Here is a 17,190-nt window from a genome sequence, read left to right as displayed (position 1 = left end):
AATGTCAAAAAGTTACGCGCTAAAGCTTTAAACAGGAGGAATGAAAAAAACTTTTTTTTTTGATGAACATATGGCTAAGTGATTATGCTTTTAAATGTGAACCTTTCCTTTTAATACAACACATATAACAAATGTTTAGAACTACAAAAAGTTATAATAAAGCATTATTTTCCTCTAAGCTTCTTATTATAGGACACAATACATCAAACATAATGAGAACATATAATTCTGGTGTGATGTTTATAGGTAGTATTTCATACTTTAGGTGATTTTACTGTGATTGTGTAGTTCATACACACATAACTACTGCTGTTTCCTGATTGTGTGTATTGTATCGTGTGTTGTAGGAGAGTCTACGTGAATCCTGCTCGCAGGTGACTCTCCTGCAGCTGCGAGAGCGGGAGAGAGAGCTAGAGTGTGAGAGAGAGAGAGAGAGAGAGCGAGACAAGGATCGGTCCACCCAGGCCCTGAGGGAGCTGGAGGTTAAAGTCCAGGCTCTGGTGGAGCAGGGGTTGGTCCGGATGGAGCGCTCCGCTTCCGGACACCTGGACATCCAGGTGGTCCCTCTCATCCAGCACCAGAAAGGTCAGAGCAGCTGATCTCGTCACACCTGCAGACTGAAATAATAGTTATCACAGAAGTAATGAGAAACATCTACAGCAGAGGCTTCAAACTCTAATTACCTGAGGGCCGCTGGTCGGCTGCGTCTCTCAGTTTAATCTAAAATATTTTCACTCTGAAGCTGAGAAACTCCTTTTCTACCGCCCTGCATTATTAGAAGATTAATGCTGCTTAACATTGTATTCTTGTAGAGAATCAACTTTCTTCTTGCAGATGAGACAGGAAGCAGTCACATTAAACTCCTAAAACTGTCCTCCAGGTCAAGCTTTATTTTAGGTGTTAAATGTGCCACAGTTAAAAGTTAAATGTGAATTAATAGCTAGTTTTTATGGTCAGATTTTGCAGCCTTGGAACTGTGGAAAAATCAAAATTGGAGATAAAAAATGATGACTTTTGCGGACCAGATTTAAAAAGAAATTCCTAATATTTGCTGGGACTTGATCTACAGTTTATGTCTCTGCTCACACACCATTTTGTGAAATTAGAAATAAGATGAATGTAAATTAGTTAAAAGCTTTCATGAAGTGGCCACATTGACTCGTAATGTCTCTAATTTCTCAGCAACCGGCGCAGATTCTATTTATTGGCCCGAGTTTAATTCATACCCAGACGGCCTCCTCTTTAGGTGGTGCATGCGGTGCGATTTAAAGTCAACGCAAAGATGCGAGTGGATGTCAAATTCACCCTCCGCTGGATGACATGACGGATGAATTTAAGACAAACATTCCTTTTTGCCTGTTGAAAATCAACTTGAGTGCAAAGTTCACAGCAGTTCCGATTTCTGGAAGAAATAATAATAATAATACATACATAGCACCTTTCAAAACATAGTTACAAAGTGCTTCACAATAAGCATAATTAAAAGAACTTAAAATAAACCAAAATAAAGTATACTATATTCTCCTCCAGCGTCCCACTCCCTCAGATCCTCTTCCTCCATCCACCTGTCTGTCCCCTCCGCCCATCTCACCACCACGGGGAGCAGAGCATTCAGCTGCTCCGCTCCCCGTCTCTGGAACTCATTACCACCCCAACTTAGAAACCTCCATTCAGTCCCCCATTTCAAATTGCAACTCAAAACACATCTGTTTAAAACTGCCTATTCCACTTGATGTCAATTGCTCTGCCTCTTTCTGTTGTTGTTGTTTTTGTTGTATTCTTTGTTTTCCTGTTTTTAAATGTCTTATGTATCCCTGTACAGTGTCCTTGAGTGCCCAGAAAGACACCTTTTAAATAAAATGTATTATTATTATTATTACTATATGATAATAAAATATACATCCATAGAATTGATCATTAGACATACAGAGCAAGGAATTAATTAAGTAAAAGTGCATTTAAAAATGTGGTTTATTAAAGGAGATTTGGCACAAATCATAATGAAAACAGTCCAATTCATTGATTACATTAAATTGCTAAGAAAGTGTAACCTACAGTAGAGTGTGCTTTTAGTCAGCTCACAGCACTGAACGTGCACAAAGGCACACAATTCAACTCCTATGAAGAACAAAGTTTCCAATAATTCTTTCAGAACATTGTCTCTGTTTTTCCTATAGTCAGCAACAAATTAAGTAGTTCTTTCCAGGAAATCTTCAAGGGAATAATGAACATGTTAATGTGAAATATCAGCACTGTAAAAGCATTACCATGTTAACACTTATCTTGAGTTTTTTTGACTCGACTTCATGAATGTAGAGAGACGAGAGGTAAACAATGACAGTCTCGTTGTTCCCCTGACAGCTAAAGACGAAGCAGATTCAGGTAAAGACCACGAGGCCTCTCCCCCCTCCTCAGACCCTCAGCCTCCCCTCTCTCTGCAGTCGGCGACAGTGCAAGCTGCTCCTCCTCATCCTCCTCCAGGCTCAACTGGAAGTCATCCTCCTCCTCCTCCTCCTCCACCACCTCCACCTCTAGGTAGGGCTGCAACTACTATTATTTTCATTGTCAATTAATCTGAGGATTATTTTCTCAATTAGTTATTTTGGTCTATAAAGTGTGGATCAGGGTTTTCCCTACCATTATAATTTTTATGTGCAGCACCTAAGCTGAATAAAATGGATGTGAGCACCAAAATAACTAAAAGACTTTCCTTAGATCTAACTATTGTAGTCGGTCCCCAGCGGACTTCTTTGACTTTTGCTTTTTGAGTGTAATTCCTTTATTATCTGCTTCACCTTTCCAACGTTTTAGACGCAGATGTGGTAATAAAAATGCTCCAAAATTATTTCATACTGCTTCTTCTTTTTTATTTATTGTTTTTGACATTTTCTTGAGGGACCCCCCATCCAAAGTCTTTTGTAAAGCTAGGGAAAACACTGTCGATCAGTGTTTCCCAAAGCCCAAGATGACGTCTTTAAATGTTGTTTTGTCCACAACTCAAAGATATTCAGTTCACTTTCACAGAGGAGAGAAGAAACTAGAAAACATATTCACATTTAACAAGTTGGAATCAGAGAGTTTTGATTTTCTTTTCATTAAAAAATGACTCAAACTGGCGATCAATTTAATAGTTGTCAACAACTAATCTATTAACGTTTGCAGCTCTTCTTCTAGGCTTAACTGGAACTCCTCCTCCTCCACCTCCACCTCCACCAGCGGCTCCCCCCTTCCCACTGCTGGGTGGTACGACCCAGCCATTAGGGGATGTGACTCATGGCAGCTCAGGTGAGTCCACAATCAGAGCAGGGGGGGTTCAAAGAAGAGGGAGCAGGACTATGTCAGGGCCAATGTGGCATTTTAAGGCGTCTTTGGTTACTGTTGTGTGACCTAAATTCTGAAACTGTCACATTATTTTAACCACCAGTATAAATAGCTTTAGGTTGCCCCGTTTGTGTTTTGGCAATGTACTTTTATTCTAAATAATTGACCTCGTTTTATAGCAACAATGATTCCCAAACATTTTAGTTCGAGACCCTTTAATACAACCTGTCATTGAAATACTTTGTCGATGCCTAAGTGTTAAAACTATACAATATATTACAAGAAAAAAACAAATATTAGAGAAAAGTCAGAAAAATAAACCTGTTTTTGTAGAAAAACTGTTAGATAATCCTAATTTTTTATTTCTGTCTTCCAGGTTGTAAAAAGAAGAAGCCTATTCAAACCAAATACCGCATGCCCCTGTTGAACTGGCAGGCCCTTAAATCCAACCAGGTGGCAGGAACCATCTTCAACGAGCTGGACGATGAGCACGTCTTAGAGGTTGGCCCAGTTCATGTTTCCACCGTCTCCGCTACATACTGTACACACAAAACTGAACAAAAAGTGTTTTTCCCCATTCAGTTGTTCTGCTGACATTTCAAAAGTTGCTTGTATAAAAGGTTTTAAGTCTGGAACGAGCCAACCAGTTGGTTGTGACCATAAAAGATTTGATTCGGCGCAAAAGAATATTTTGAAAATGGCAAGAAAGCCAAAGGTACAAGACTGTGTAGAGAAACAATCATAGCCTTCAGTGGTAGCGGCTAGCTCTAGCCGTTCGCGGGTACGGTAAACATTTCCATGGTAACAGTGAGTTGGACCAATCAGAGATGTTGCCGTTACGCTTGGGATTGTGGGTAATGTAGTATTTCTCCATAAGATTGTGAATAAAACATGTTTTTCTTAAAGCTATAGTGCGTAGTTTCTGTCGACCCCATGAGGAATTCTAAGTAATGACAACAACACTGTCGGCACGTCCACATGATACAAGCCTTCAGTGATCGCTCACAGCCCCAAAACCAAAACCATATAGAGAAAATCAATGGGATTTTTACTTACTTACCACACTGTTGTAGACTGGGTAAACCCAGCCCGATCTGTCGGCGATTTGATTTGGCCCTGCAGTTCAGGCTGGAAACCTGTATTTATCTATCCTGCTTCCATTACAAATCTGCGGGGACCAATCACAAACTGGCATATCCACCTGGCGCTCTATTGGCGGGTTTAACACGATGACGATAGAGAAGCGACGGCAAGCAGCTTTTTGTTTACGTTCAACATGGCGGCCACCAAAGCGCAGCAACCCGTTGATGCCGCTGTCGCTGCTGTTTTAAAAGATTTCAAAGGCAAGTTTTCTCTGAAAACGGAACAGAAACTTGCCCTGGAACAATTCCTACAAAAGAAGGATGTGTTTGCCTTACTACCGACCGGCTTTGGTAAAAGCCTAATTTACCTGCTAGCCCTCGCTGTTGGCCAAAATAATGGAGCTCAGCTCAAACCCTCTCTGCAAGGTACATCACCCGGATCGTTGGTCTGATTGGTTGAAGGACTATCCAACTGCGTACAGAGTCATTTGAACTATGCCTGTTGATCACACCTCATACAGAGCAGTCTCCCCAGACCAAGCTCAATCTTAAAAGATTGAGCTTGGTCTGGTGATAGCCAGACTAACACTGTTGAGCTCTATAGACCTTTATCACAGCAGACATTTTGACTTGTCGTAGCAGGAAAAACAGGTCAAACGAACGATGGCTCTGGTACATCAAGTGTCCCAGTTACACCTGTGCTTTCCCTGCTTTAAACGAGCCTAAATGTCTGCCGTGGAAAGGGTCTATTATTGTATCAGAACAAAAATGAACCACGTCTATCAGTTTTAATTTGATCTCTGCGTTTTTCCTCACCTCCATATTTCTTAGGAGCTTAACATGGCGACTTTTGAGGAGCAGTTCAAGACCAAGGCCCAGGCCGCCCCTGTCGAGCTGGGGACCCTCAAGATGAAACTGGCCCACAAGACGCCCAGTAAAGTGTCTCTAATGGAGCCCAACCGGGCCAAAAACCTGGCCATCACCCTGCGCAAGGAAGGAATGGCTGCATCTGATATCTGCTGTGCAATCGAGACGTATGTATGAAAATCCTCAAAATAATTTGACTAAAACAGCATCATATAGATTGTAACAGACTGTGTTGATTCTTCAGGTTAATGTGTTCATGTTAATGTTAAAATGTTACAGTGTCATTGTTTAGAGGCAGTAGTTTGAGCTGGATTAGTGATGTTGAGTTAAACACTGAGATTTCCTCCTGTCAGTGAAGTAAACATGTTGTGTGTTTAGATGCTGTGAACCCTGTCTGCATGTCATCTTCCTATGAGAGTGAGCCGCGGGAGATTATACACCTGTAGTTGGTTGAGATCTTAGGGGGGGGGGGCAGCTGTTGTTATGTCCTGCAGGAAGAGAGAAGTTCAGTTTGGAGTACGGGGAGCTAGCGAGCAGCTAGTAATGTCAGATAGTTGACTGAATTGTTTCTTTGACTTGGCGTTGGCTACAGCCCACAGTAGCCTGTGTTCAGGTCAGTCATTAAACTGCAGTAAAATGGCTATAACGTCTCACCGACTGCTTATTGAGGAACGTTACAATATATGACACTGTTTTTTTTTTTATTCTACACTGCCGTCCCCACAGGTACAACCAGAGAGCTCTGAGCCTGGACTTCCTCGAGCTCCTGGAGCGTTTCATCCCCACGGAGTACGAAATGAAGCTCATCCACAACTACGAGTGTGAGGGCAGGCCACCTGACGAGCTCAGCGAGGAGGACCGCTTCATGATGCGCTTCAGCAAGATCCCGCGGCTTTCCCAGCGCATCAGCACTCTCACCTTCATGGGCAATTTCCCTGAGAGCGTTCAGCTAATACAGCCGGTGAGTTCACGAGATAAACGGCAGGGCAGTGACTTAAACTGTATTTCAGAGAAGAGACCCAAGTGAGATGGGAGGCATCCAGTCCGTTAGAAAATACACAGAAGACATGTATACCTCCGCCAGGAAATAGTCCCGAGATAAAAAGATTGTTTTATGAGGGAAATTATAACTCCTGTTACTTATTACTGAAAACATAAGTGAAGTATTTTTTTTTTTTTTTGGATCCCCATAAGCTTCCACAAAGTGTTCGCAAGTCTTCCTTCCAACAATTTAAATCACACAGCATCGATAAAACAAGAAAAGGCACAACATGCCAAATATGAAGATCAGAAAATAAGTGTAATGACTCAACATATGTAACAGTAACCACCAGTGGAAACAAAAAAAAATTATAATATGATACACAGCAACAGAAAAAAGTAACACATTTTAACATGTCATTGTGAAGAATAAGGGATTTAGGTAAACAACACTACAAAATAGTTCAGAAGTTAAAATATAGCTTTAAGAAATGGCAGTAATAATGTAATGTGTTGATTAGGCACACATATTTCATGCTTCATGCATTAAACAGAAAAGACTAAATCTAAATTAAACATATCAGGCTACTTTAATCTGTTAGTTTTATACATTTTGGATCTGTGTTTATATATTTAGCTGAGAATCAAATAATGATCATAGAATTTCAACTCTTTCTGGCAGCAACTGAATGCCATCATCGCCGCCTCAATGTCCATCAAATCTTCCAGCAAGCTGAAGAAAATCCTTGAGGTAAGTACAGTCACTTTATGTGACTCTGACTCTGCTGTGAGGGATAATTAAAGTGCTCATATTGTGGTTTTTGGCTTTTTCCCTTTCCTTTATTGTGTTATATATCTTTTTTGTGCGTGTTATAGGTTTACAAAGTGAAAAAGCCCAAAGTCCACCCCAAAGGGACTTACCATCTCCAACAGAAAACACTGTTCACAAACTGCTCCAAACAGCTCTATTGTAGTCCAGCCTTTACTTCAGAGACAAACGTGGTCACTTTGGAACACACGTTATAATGCTCACCTAGCTGCTAGCATGGCACGCCCTCATACTCTGCTTCTGACTGGCTAGTAGTCCTTACCTAGCTACTGCACATGTGCGACTCCCAACAAAGATGGAACAGAAGTGAGAGGTCTCACTCTGTAGCTAAAACAGAGAGCTCAACACACAGGGTGAAAAGAGGAGCTGCAGCAATGTGCAGTACAACAAAAATATGGTGTTTTTTGAAAATTAAACCATGTAAACCTATTCTGATATAACCTCTAAATACAATTATGAACCTGAAAATAAACATAATATGAGCACTTTAATTAAGCTGAAAGGAATCTAAATTATAGCTAAGATGTCAGTTTATTAATAATTGCATTTAATTTCAAGTCCCTGCATGCATGTTATTTTTCCTCATGTAAAGGGAGCAATGGTATATCAATGTTTGCTGCAAACCTAAATTACAAAACATATTGTCTTATAAATGGTAACTGTAAAGTATGTGAATGTAAAACGTGAACCAGAGTCAAAGATCTGTGTGCACATTTACGTTTATTAGCTGTAAAAACAGGTACCTTTAATTCTCCCTGAAGAGAATGGCTGTTCGCTGTGAGTCTGAAGACCATTTTATGTTTCATTGTTGTTTACATGGTGATTTAAAGGGTGACACTTTTCCAGTGACTTTCTCTGTTTGAATAATTAGAAAATACAAGTGTTTTAGGAAGGAACCTTTTGTTATATCCCTTGTACTTTGGGAGTGGAAGGAGACGGAGGAGAAGGAGTTCTTAATTTAAAATATTGTATCCAAGAAGTTGTAAGTTAAGAAGTTAAAAAGGTTCTTTTCTGACAAAGGTCAAACTTTAAGCCTGTGTGGGCTTTGCTCCTCTATGCGTAAATACTCAGTGATTGATGTTATATTGTTTGTGTTTTTGATGTAAAGATCATATTAGCGTTCGGAAACTACATGAACAGCAGCAAGCGAGGGGCAGCGTACGGCTTCCGCCTGCAGAGTTTAGATTTGGTGAGTAAAAAAGGACAAAATGAATCTAAAAATACTACAACTGCAAACAGCTTTTGGACTGAAACACACAAATGTCACTTAGTATTCCATTTATATAAGTAATACAACAATCTTTTACACAAGTCTCATTTTTGTCTGTTGTTTTTTGTCGTTTTCTGCTCACTATCCCAAGCTGTTAGACACCAAATCTACGGACCGAAAGCAGACGTTGCTGCACTTCATCGTCAGCATCATCCAGGAGAAATACCCGGAGGTCCAGTCCTTCTACACAGAGCTGCACTTCCTGGACAAGGCGGCGCTGGGTGAGAACATGAACAGAGCTGTCGGGACTCGGGGGACGTAGCAGCAGCAGTTGATCGTAGTAAGAGTGTCGTGTTGACAACTGCACAGCTCCGTCTTTAGCCTCAGACACGAGACTTATTCTTTAAAGCTTTAGTTGACATTAATGAACGTCCGTTCCATTCAAGCCATTGCCAAATGAGTTGCTACAAAGCTAATTAAGACTATCAGCTCTACACAACTCTCTCTGTATTTCTCAGTATGACATGTTCAGAAGATTGTATATATTTATATATACTATATTTTTGTAGGATGTCATTAATTCTAAGAACAAGAGCAAAAATTGAATTATGTTTTGGCCCAGACAGATGTTTTAACTGGGCACATTGGTTCAAGGTACTTTATTTGTAATGTACAACAATAACAGAAGTAGTTGTTTGTGATGAAGATCTGAGACCTCAGGCACCTCCAACAATGCTCATGAAATAATTATAAAAAGAAAATCATGCAACTAAAAGCTGCATCTGAATCTAAGACAAAATGCAAGTTAAGATATAGGGCTAAAATATAAACAAATAAAATATTATTAAGTAATATCATTTATGCAGACAGTACTGCAAATGAATACAACTGAATGTTAACAGACTCTAGAAAGGCAATTTGTAATGGGTTTATATATAATGTGTGTATATATATATATATATTAGGGTGTAATTTCCACTGGTGTGGGGGGGGGTGGGGGGGGATACACACACACACTTTCAAATTGTGAACATTTCTGACTCTATAAAATGATTCTTGGCCAAGTCTTGGCGATCGGCCCCCATATTAAACAATAAAGAAACTAAGACAGTATAAATATATACTGTCTTAGTTTCTTTATTGTATATACTATATACAGTATATGTATATACTGTACAGCTATATACTGTGTGTGTGTGTGTGTGTGTGTGTATATATATATATATATACATACATACATACATACATACATACATACATACATACTTTGGTCTTATATACATACATACTTACTGGTCTTTCCATTGTGTTTTGGGTAGATACCCCAAAATAAAAGTTCTCTGTGATATCATTTCTGTCATGTAGTGGGGATTGAGAATCCTAAATATTGTAGTCACAGCTTAAAAAATGCTGTAGAAAAACAAACTATAGCTGTCTTGTTACAGTACCAAACTTCAGTACGTAAAATCAAGGTGGTGCTTTACTAGTTAGTTATTTATGTGTTCAGTTGTCTGATCTGATCATCACCTGCTGTTTTTATGTTTATTCAAGACAATGCAACACATATATTTCTTTCCTTTTTAGATGTTTTTTTGACAAAAAATATTCTATCTATGGTTGTAAATTCAGTCACAAAGACACTTAATCCCACTTGTGCAGATATGAATGTGTCAAATGTTAATGAGGAGTTATGATAGTAGGAACATCACTTTATTCATAATTTTTCCTTAGTTTGTCTCTCCTTTCACAGTGTGACCCCGACATCAGCATTAGCACTATATAATCTAATTAATGTTCTGTCAGCACTGATGAGCATGTCAGCTTTTAAATGACAGAGCTCCCTGTCTCGTCTCTTTGAAGTTTCCCTGGACAGCATCCTGCAGGACGTGCGAGCTCTGGAGCGCGGCATGGAGGTGAGCAGGAGGGAGCTCAGCGTGGAAAAAGACAATCCTGTGCTGAAGACGTTTCTCAGCAGCAACACTAACCTGCTCAACTCGCTCACAGTGGACGGAAAAACTGCCCAGGTCAGCTTTAATTAACACTGTAAACTCTACTCATATTTCACTTTTTTTGCCATATTATACTATGACTTTTTTGACATACTATAATATGACTTTTCTGACTTTTTTCGACATACTATACTATGACTTTTTATGACTTTTCGACATGCTATACTTTGACTTTTTGACTTTTTTTGACATACTATACTATGACTTTTCTGACTTTTTTTTCGACATGCTATACTATGACTTTTTCTGACTTTTTCGACATGCTATACAATGACTTTGTATTACTTTTTTCGAAATAATATACTATGCCTTTTTTCAACATACTACACTATGACTTTTTATGACTTTTTTTGACATGCTATACTGTGACTTTTTATGACTTTTTTGTTATGCTATACTGACTTATGACTTTTTTCGCCAATTGCCACGTTTCTGGTATTCACATGTATTGTATTTGAGCAGAATTGAAGCTAAAGAGTATAGTTTTGTCTCTGTGTATTACAGGATGCGTACGACTCCGCTGTGGAGTACTTTGGAGAGAACTCTAAGACCACTCCGCCCTCTGTGTTCTTCCCTGTTTTTGTCAGGTTCATCAAAGCATACAAGGTCAGATAACGCTCCTCTTATTGATCCGTGGCCTGAATGAACTCATAGGGCAGATGTCTGCTTCACTGATAATGAAAAACTGCAAACTTACAGCCCAGTCAGTGAGTTAATTATTTGACCTTTAGATAAGTAGATACTATTAAAATACGTCTTCTCTGACAGCAAGCTGAGCAGGAGAACGAGCAGAGGAAGAAACAGGTGCTGAACTGTGAAGCTCCATCAACTCCACCTAAATCCAAAGTCAGTGGGAATAAGGTAACTGAATCATTTAGTTTCCTCTCAAAATACACGAGCAGCTACGTATTCATAGACTTACTGACTAGAGGTTAGATCGGCTCAAAAAATCAAGCCCGAACCTACCCGAGCCCGAGCACGTTGCGTCCGAGCCCGGCCCGGCCCGACACATTAACTGTAATTATGAACCCGAGCCCGATTTAAACCCGACAATTTTTTAATACGTGGGCCGTTATAACTGACGTTCTCAACTACAATTCAGAGTTGTTTGAACTGCAGAAATCTGTTTAGAATAATGCAACAAGGACGAAGCATGTAAACAGCTCTGTTTGTTTATTCAGAATGGAACGTAAAAAAAAGAAACAATGATGAACAACATATTGTTGTCACTGCCCAGGACTTGTTTAAACTGCTTCCATACCTCCGACTTTCCTCCACACTTGCTCAAAGTTAATTCTCCTGTTTTTCTTTTTTTCTTTACATCTTCAAGCTCCATGTTGCACTTAAGATACACAATACAGCACAGCAGGCCCGGTGTGATGCGTGCGAGAGGAGGAGACTCCGCGCATGAAGTGCTGCATTTTGTAACTGCAGCCTAAATTTTGTACACATTTGTTACTTTTATATAGCTTATATATACATATTTATAATATTTCTGATTATGGCATAGCTTTCTCCCCACCCAATTAGGCTAAATAGGTAATGGATAAAAAAAAAAATAATAATTGCTTGATCAAGGCTCCGGCCCGGGCCCGGCCCGACCCGAGGATAGTGGCAGAAATAACGGCCCGAGCCCGACCCGAGGTCGTGTCGGGCTCGGGTCAGACTCGGGCTTGGGCCGAGAATCTAAACTCTATTACTGACTTACTGCTGAGCATGAAACAAATATTTTTAAGCTTTAATTATCTCCTTAGCTACCATTAAACCCAACTACTGTAGAGCTGCAACGATAAATCGAGTCACTTTATTAGAAAAAAGAAAAGTCAAAATTCTTTGATTCCAGCTTCCTAAATGTGAATATCTTCTAGGTTCTTAATTTAATATCTTTGCGTTGTGGACAAAGCAAGACATTTGAGGACGTCATCTCGGACTTTGGAAAACACTGATCGATCAGGTTTAAATCGATAACTGCTGCCCCAGCAAGAAGTACATCTGAATGGCTTTTTGGGGATATTTTGGCATCAGTAATCTCCAGATATAAACAGAAAAATAAGTTTGTGTCTTTTTTTACAACACCCTCAATCCTTAAACCCTCTGAGTCTAAAAATGAAAAGGTGTTGTATGCTGTATGGATTGTAAAGCACTTTGAGGCAAAATTTATTTTTGGCCACATAAATAAAATTGAAAGACTCTGGGCCCTATCTTGCACACGGCACGGCGCAGCGCAAAGCCTGACACAAGTGTCTTTGCTAGTTTAAGACCGATGCAGTTGTCAATTTTCCGTCCAGCGCCCGCAAATGCACCTGCGGCCATCTGTGTGCCCCTGGTCTTACAGGGCGGTGAGTTCAGGTGCATTCTTGGCGTGTTGTTTTCTTGAGGCACTGGAAAGTGATCGCACCATTGACCAACAATTCAATTCAATTCAATTTCAATTCAATTTTATTTATAGTATCAAATCATAACAAGACTTATCTCAAGACACTTTACAGATAGAGTAGGTCTAGACCACACTCTATAATTTACAAAAACCTGGTCTAAAGTCAATAGTGCAGCATTTCATTGTTATTTTAACAGAAAATTAGTAAAATGTGCCTAGGCTCGTGCACAGTGCATGCACACTATGCTTGTTACACACACAGGGACGCACAGCAGCACACACACATGCAGAAGATTACAAATAAAAATATTACGTAGCAAATCCTCCATCATAATAGCAATGCTCCAAGGTCCAAACGCGCCTGGCTTTTAAAGGGAATGGGAGATGATCTCTGATTGGTTGATTGCATGTTACGCCCAAAACACCATCCATCCATCCATCTTCTTCCGCTTATCCGGTAACGGGTCGCGGGGGTAGCAGCTCCAGCAGGGGACCCCAAACTTCCCTTTCCCGAGCCACATTAACCAGCTCCGACTGGGGGATCCCGAGGCGTTCCCAGGCCAGGTTGGAGATATAATCCCTCCACCTAGTCCTGGGTCTTCCCCGAGGCCTCCTCCCAGCTGGACGTGCCTGGAACACCTCCCTAGGGAGGCGCCCAGGGGGCATCCTTACCAGATGCCCGAACCACCTCAACTGGCTCCTTTCGACGCGAAGGCGCAGCGGCTCTACTCCGAGCTCCTCACGGATGACTGAGCTTCTCACCCTATCTCTAAGGGAGACGCCAGCCACCCTCCTGAGGAAACCCATTTCGGCCGCTTGTGCCCAAAACACACCTCTGATTAATGAAGACACTAAGTACAACCTTTTTAAACCATGCGCCCGGCACACAGACCCTTTTTTCTGCCGTCAAACTAGCAAAAGTAGATTTGGACACGCCCTAAACGCACCTGCGCCAGGCGCTTTGCGCCGTGCGTTTAGATCGTTAAAATAGGGCCTTCAAGCTGTAAGAAACCAGAGTTATCCCTTAAAAGGTAAACCATCATTGGGTGAGAGGAAAGTCACACTTGGACATGTTTGATTTTTCAGGTTTGCGTGACGTCCAAACTGCCACAGATGGATCTGATCGCGGAGCTGAAGAAGAAGCAGGCGTCTCCTCTGGTGAGGGAGGGGAAGGACGGAGCCATCGAGGACATCATCACAGGTACACATATCCATTGCACTGCTAAGTTAATGGTGACTGAGTTCAATGTACGAAAGATACACAGTAATATCTCCATTACCTTTCCTCTTGGTTTTCTGATTTAAAGGAATAGTTCAACATTTTGGGAAATACACTTAATTAGGGTAGCTTTTTTTCCTCCAAAAGTCAGATGAGAAGATGAAAACTACTGGAGGAGCTGAGGTCAGGACGTGGTTAGTGTAGCTTAGCATAGACACTGAAGGCAGGTGGCAACAAGTAGCCTGGCTCTGCACAGGGTTGACAGTTCAATCCCAGGCTCCTGCGGCCACATGTCAAATTGTCCCTGAGCAAGACACTGAATCTCAAGTTGCTCCCCGGACGCTGTATGTATAGCTGTCCACTGCTCCTGATACTTAGGATGGGTTAAAATGCATAAATAGAATGTCACTACATTGTACTGTGTGTATGTGAGAATTAAGAATTTAAGAACACTCACAAACTGTCGTTCTTACATTTTTGTTTGTGTTCGGATGAAACAAGATACATCATGTTTATCAGTGAGCTTTAGAGGTCTCGGTAGGTGTATTGTTTTACCAGGCTAGCTGTTTCCCTTCGCTTTCAGTGTTTATGCTAAGCTAGGCTAACCACATCGTAGCTTCCAGCTGAAATGGACAGACATGATATCGATCTTCTCGGAAAAGAAAACAAATATGTTTTTTTCCCCCAATATGTTGAATTACTCCTTTAAACTAAACGTCCTGGCTGAACCTTGGGAAGATGCACTGCTGCATTATTTAACATGTCCTCCTTTTTACTCTTTTTAGGAAACTCAGCTTTTTCTCTTCACTCTTTTAATGCTTACCTCACTTTTAGTTGTCCTTCTCTCTCTCTCTCTCTCTCTGCCCCTGTTTTTTCTCTGGCGTCTCCAGCTCTTAAGTCCGTGCCCTTCACGGCCCGCTCTGCCAAGCGCTCCTCTCGCCTCTACTGCGACTCCGTCTTCAGCGACGAGGTGACTTCTCTTTTAAAATCCCTCGCTGCTCTGTCTGTCTGTTTCTCTTCCACTTGGCTCTCCATGTTGCTGAAACCAGGTTTCAAAATAACTTTTTGGTCCACCAGCTGAATGGCTAGTGAATGTTCACATTTGACAAGTCACTCTATAGATTACCATTGTTTTTTTTGGCTGGTGAGTGAAGCAAATCTACCAGCCACTTGCATACTTTACCAGCTTTTGGCTGGTAGATGGTGCTAATTCTGAACCCTGCCTTTAACATATTCAGAAGGAATATTTACATCTTTATCTTTCATTGAGGGAATCTCATATATGTGCTGTTAATCTCATATTACAGCCTGAAACTAAAACAGGATTATAAGGTTTATATTCATAAACTTGATTTAAATGTTCTGTACACATTTCTTTAAAGCACAAAAAAGCCTACTCTGGTCTGAAAATGTATCCTAAAACATGAGATATGGTCTCTAAATTCAGTTGAGGTGAGCAGACATGTACACGTACTCAGACAGAGATTAATGCCACCTTTTAAAACACTATTAAACAACTATATACACGACTAAAGTACACAACAGGGGTGTCCACATACTTTTGGCTATATAGCATTTATTGTTTGTAAAATATTTTTTCTGCTTCTTTCAAAAAGTAATTGCACAAGTAATATTAATCCAGAAACATGAGATACAATAAACACAGACAGGGAGTATTTTACTTGAGTATTTTAAGTAAGTAACTTTTACAGTGTGGTATTAGTACTTTTACTGCAGTAACGGATCTGAATACTTCTTCTGCCACTGGACAGGACTTAAATTATCCAGACTAAAGTTTAATATCACAACATAAATTGTTGTCTCAGGTTGTTTCTCAGTGTGTTTTGTTCTTTGTCTCCTCAGATTTAAGGAATCAGCCCTACAGGCGGACAGACGGAGGCCGACGCAGCGCCAAGTGGAAACCAGGACAACAGCTCCACGTGTCCTCAGACATCTCCCTCTGAAAAACACTGCACACCACACTGAAAGCTTTCAACTGCAAGAGCACAACGTTTAACCCACTGTGGCAGCCATCTTACTTCCTCATGCATGTTTAAGAATGCAGAGGTGAAAATGCATGTTTTCAGAAAGTCAAACTGTTCCCTGACACACAAACTCTTTGTGTTACAGCGAGGCATCTTTCTGTATAAAGTCAAAACTTGGATACACTTGGTCGGTGACTCGTCATAGCTGAGGGCGTGGCCTGTGGCGGAGTCGCCGTGGGGGAAAACAATCCTTTCCCTCTGACCGAATAACATAGCGTTAACCCAGTATGGACTACTCAAAAGCACTTTTACCGCTTGACAGAGCAAGATACATTCAAAAAACTGAGCTGTATTGGGTTGGATTGTCCGTAAATTTAAATTCCGTGTAACTGTTACAGTTTGTAGCAGCGACGTCAGTGGTATTAACACCGGCTCCGTCTGTCTATTCGACAGTATATCAAACTTCAGATCAGGATTTTTTTCAATTTATTGAGAACGCCACACAGCAACTTTTCGGCATTGTACCAAGCAAAAAAAACAACCGTAAATATGACAAAGATTAAAGATGAACCACTAACAAGGTCTACGCTCATTAATTAGAATGGTTTGTTTTCCCCCTAATCATAAACGGAAGTGACGTTTTAGTGGGTGTTCCCAGTAATGCCGACCAAGTCTATGATTGTTGAAACGTTCTGTGATTTGAATAATCAAATGTTTAAGAGGGTGAATATTCTCTAGGCTTGATCCTAATGACACTGAATGTCCTCTGAGCTGAGCCGTAACAAGAGCGCTTCATTAACGCTGCTCGGCTAAAAGTGAATATTCAAAGGCATTAAAAACAAACTTTGAGGGACAGACCACTCATAAATCATTTTAATAGTTTTCTTAAAAAATGCTCAAGACATGACTTTTTAATTGGTTTCGTTTTAAATAGAAAGATGGACAGCGGTAATTGATGTTCTGTCTCATAGGAGGTATCAAAGATTTAGGCCGAAGATTTGTAATATATTTAAATTATTTTTAATACTGAAGTGTAAGAATGAGTCACTTCTACAGTACGTTGCTTCTGCATTTCAACAAATAAAGCATTTTATACTCTTATTGATTTAGTGTCTTTTTGGTTTTTAGTGCAGTTTGTACATTTAGACCTGTATGGAGTCAACATAAAACGTATATACTTTTTATGACAAACTATGACTTTCGACTTTCTTTTTCCTTTTTTTCGACACACTACATATATCGTTTTTGATGATTTTATATGACTGCCTCAAAAAAAACGATGAATAATGCAAGACGACCCAAGGAGTAAA

At 40.3% G+C, this 17,190-nt stretch overlaps 1 protein-coding gene across 4 annotated transcripts in view; it reads left to right on the top strand.

Moving 5' to 3' along the window:
• The window catches only part of LOC116061351 (formin-like protein 1), a 47,006-nt gene extending 30,025 nt beyond the window's left edge, over positions 1–16,981 (top strand). Inside the window, exons 14-28 of one of the 4 annotated variants that reach the window (XM_031315504.2) lie at positions 348–585; positions 2,362–2,535; positions 3,175–3,285; positions 3,698–3,822; positions 5,235–5,437; positions 5,997–6,231; positions 6,934–7,002; positions 8,189–8,269; positions 8,442–8,571; positions 10,151–10,314; positions 10,804–10,905; positions 11,068–11,160; positions 13,763–13,877; positions 14,786–14,865; positions 15,759–16,981. In XM_031315504.2, coding sequence (XP_031171364.1) covers positions 348–585; positions 2,362–2,535; positions 3,175–3,285; positions 3,698–3,822; positions 5,235–5,437; positions 5,997–6,231; positions 6,934–7,002; positions 8,189–8,269; positions 8,442–8,571; positions 10,151–10,314; positions 10,804–10,905; positions 11,068–11,160; positions 13,763–13,877; positions 14,786–14,865; positions 15,759–15,764 — 1,926 coding nt within the window. In that variant the 3' untranslated portion in view covers positions 15,765–16,981. Of the gene's footprint in view, positions 1–347; positions 586–2,361; positions 2,536–3,162; positions 3,286–3,697; positions 3,823–5,234; positions 5,438–5,996; positions 6,232–6,933; positions 7,003–8,188; positions 8,270–8,441; positions 8,572–10,150; positions 10,315–10,803; positions 10,906–11,067; positions 11,161–13,762; positions 13,878–14,785; positions 14,866–15,758 lie in introns of all 4 variants that reach the window. The other 3 variants (XM_031315503.2, XM_031315502.2, XM_031315501.2) reach the window with 3 other exon arrangements.
• Positions 16,982–17,190: the final 209 nt, after the last annotated feature.

Source organism: Sander lucioperca, chromosome 22, assembly GCF_008315115.2.
Source record: "Sander lucioperca isolate FBNREF2018 chromosome 22, SLUC_FBN_1.2, whole genome shotgun sequence".
Classification (NCBI taxonomy): domain Eukaryota; kingdom Metazoa; phylum Chordata; class Actinopteri; order Perciformes; family Percidae; genus Sander; species Sander lucioperca.
The sequence above is the reverse complement of the archived record's forward strand: the minus strand, read 5'-3'. Positions and strand labels throughout refer to the sequence as shown.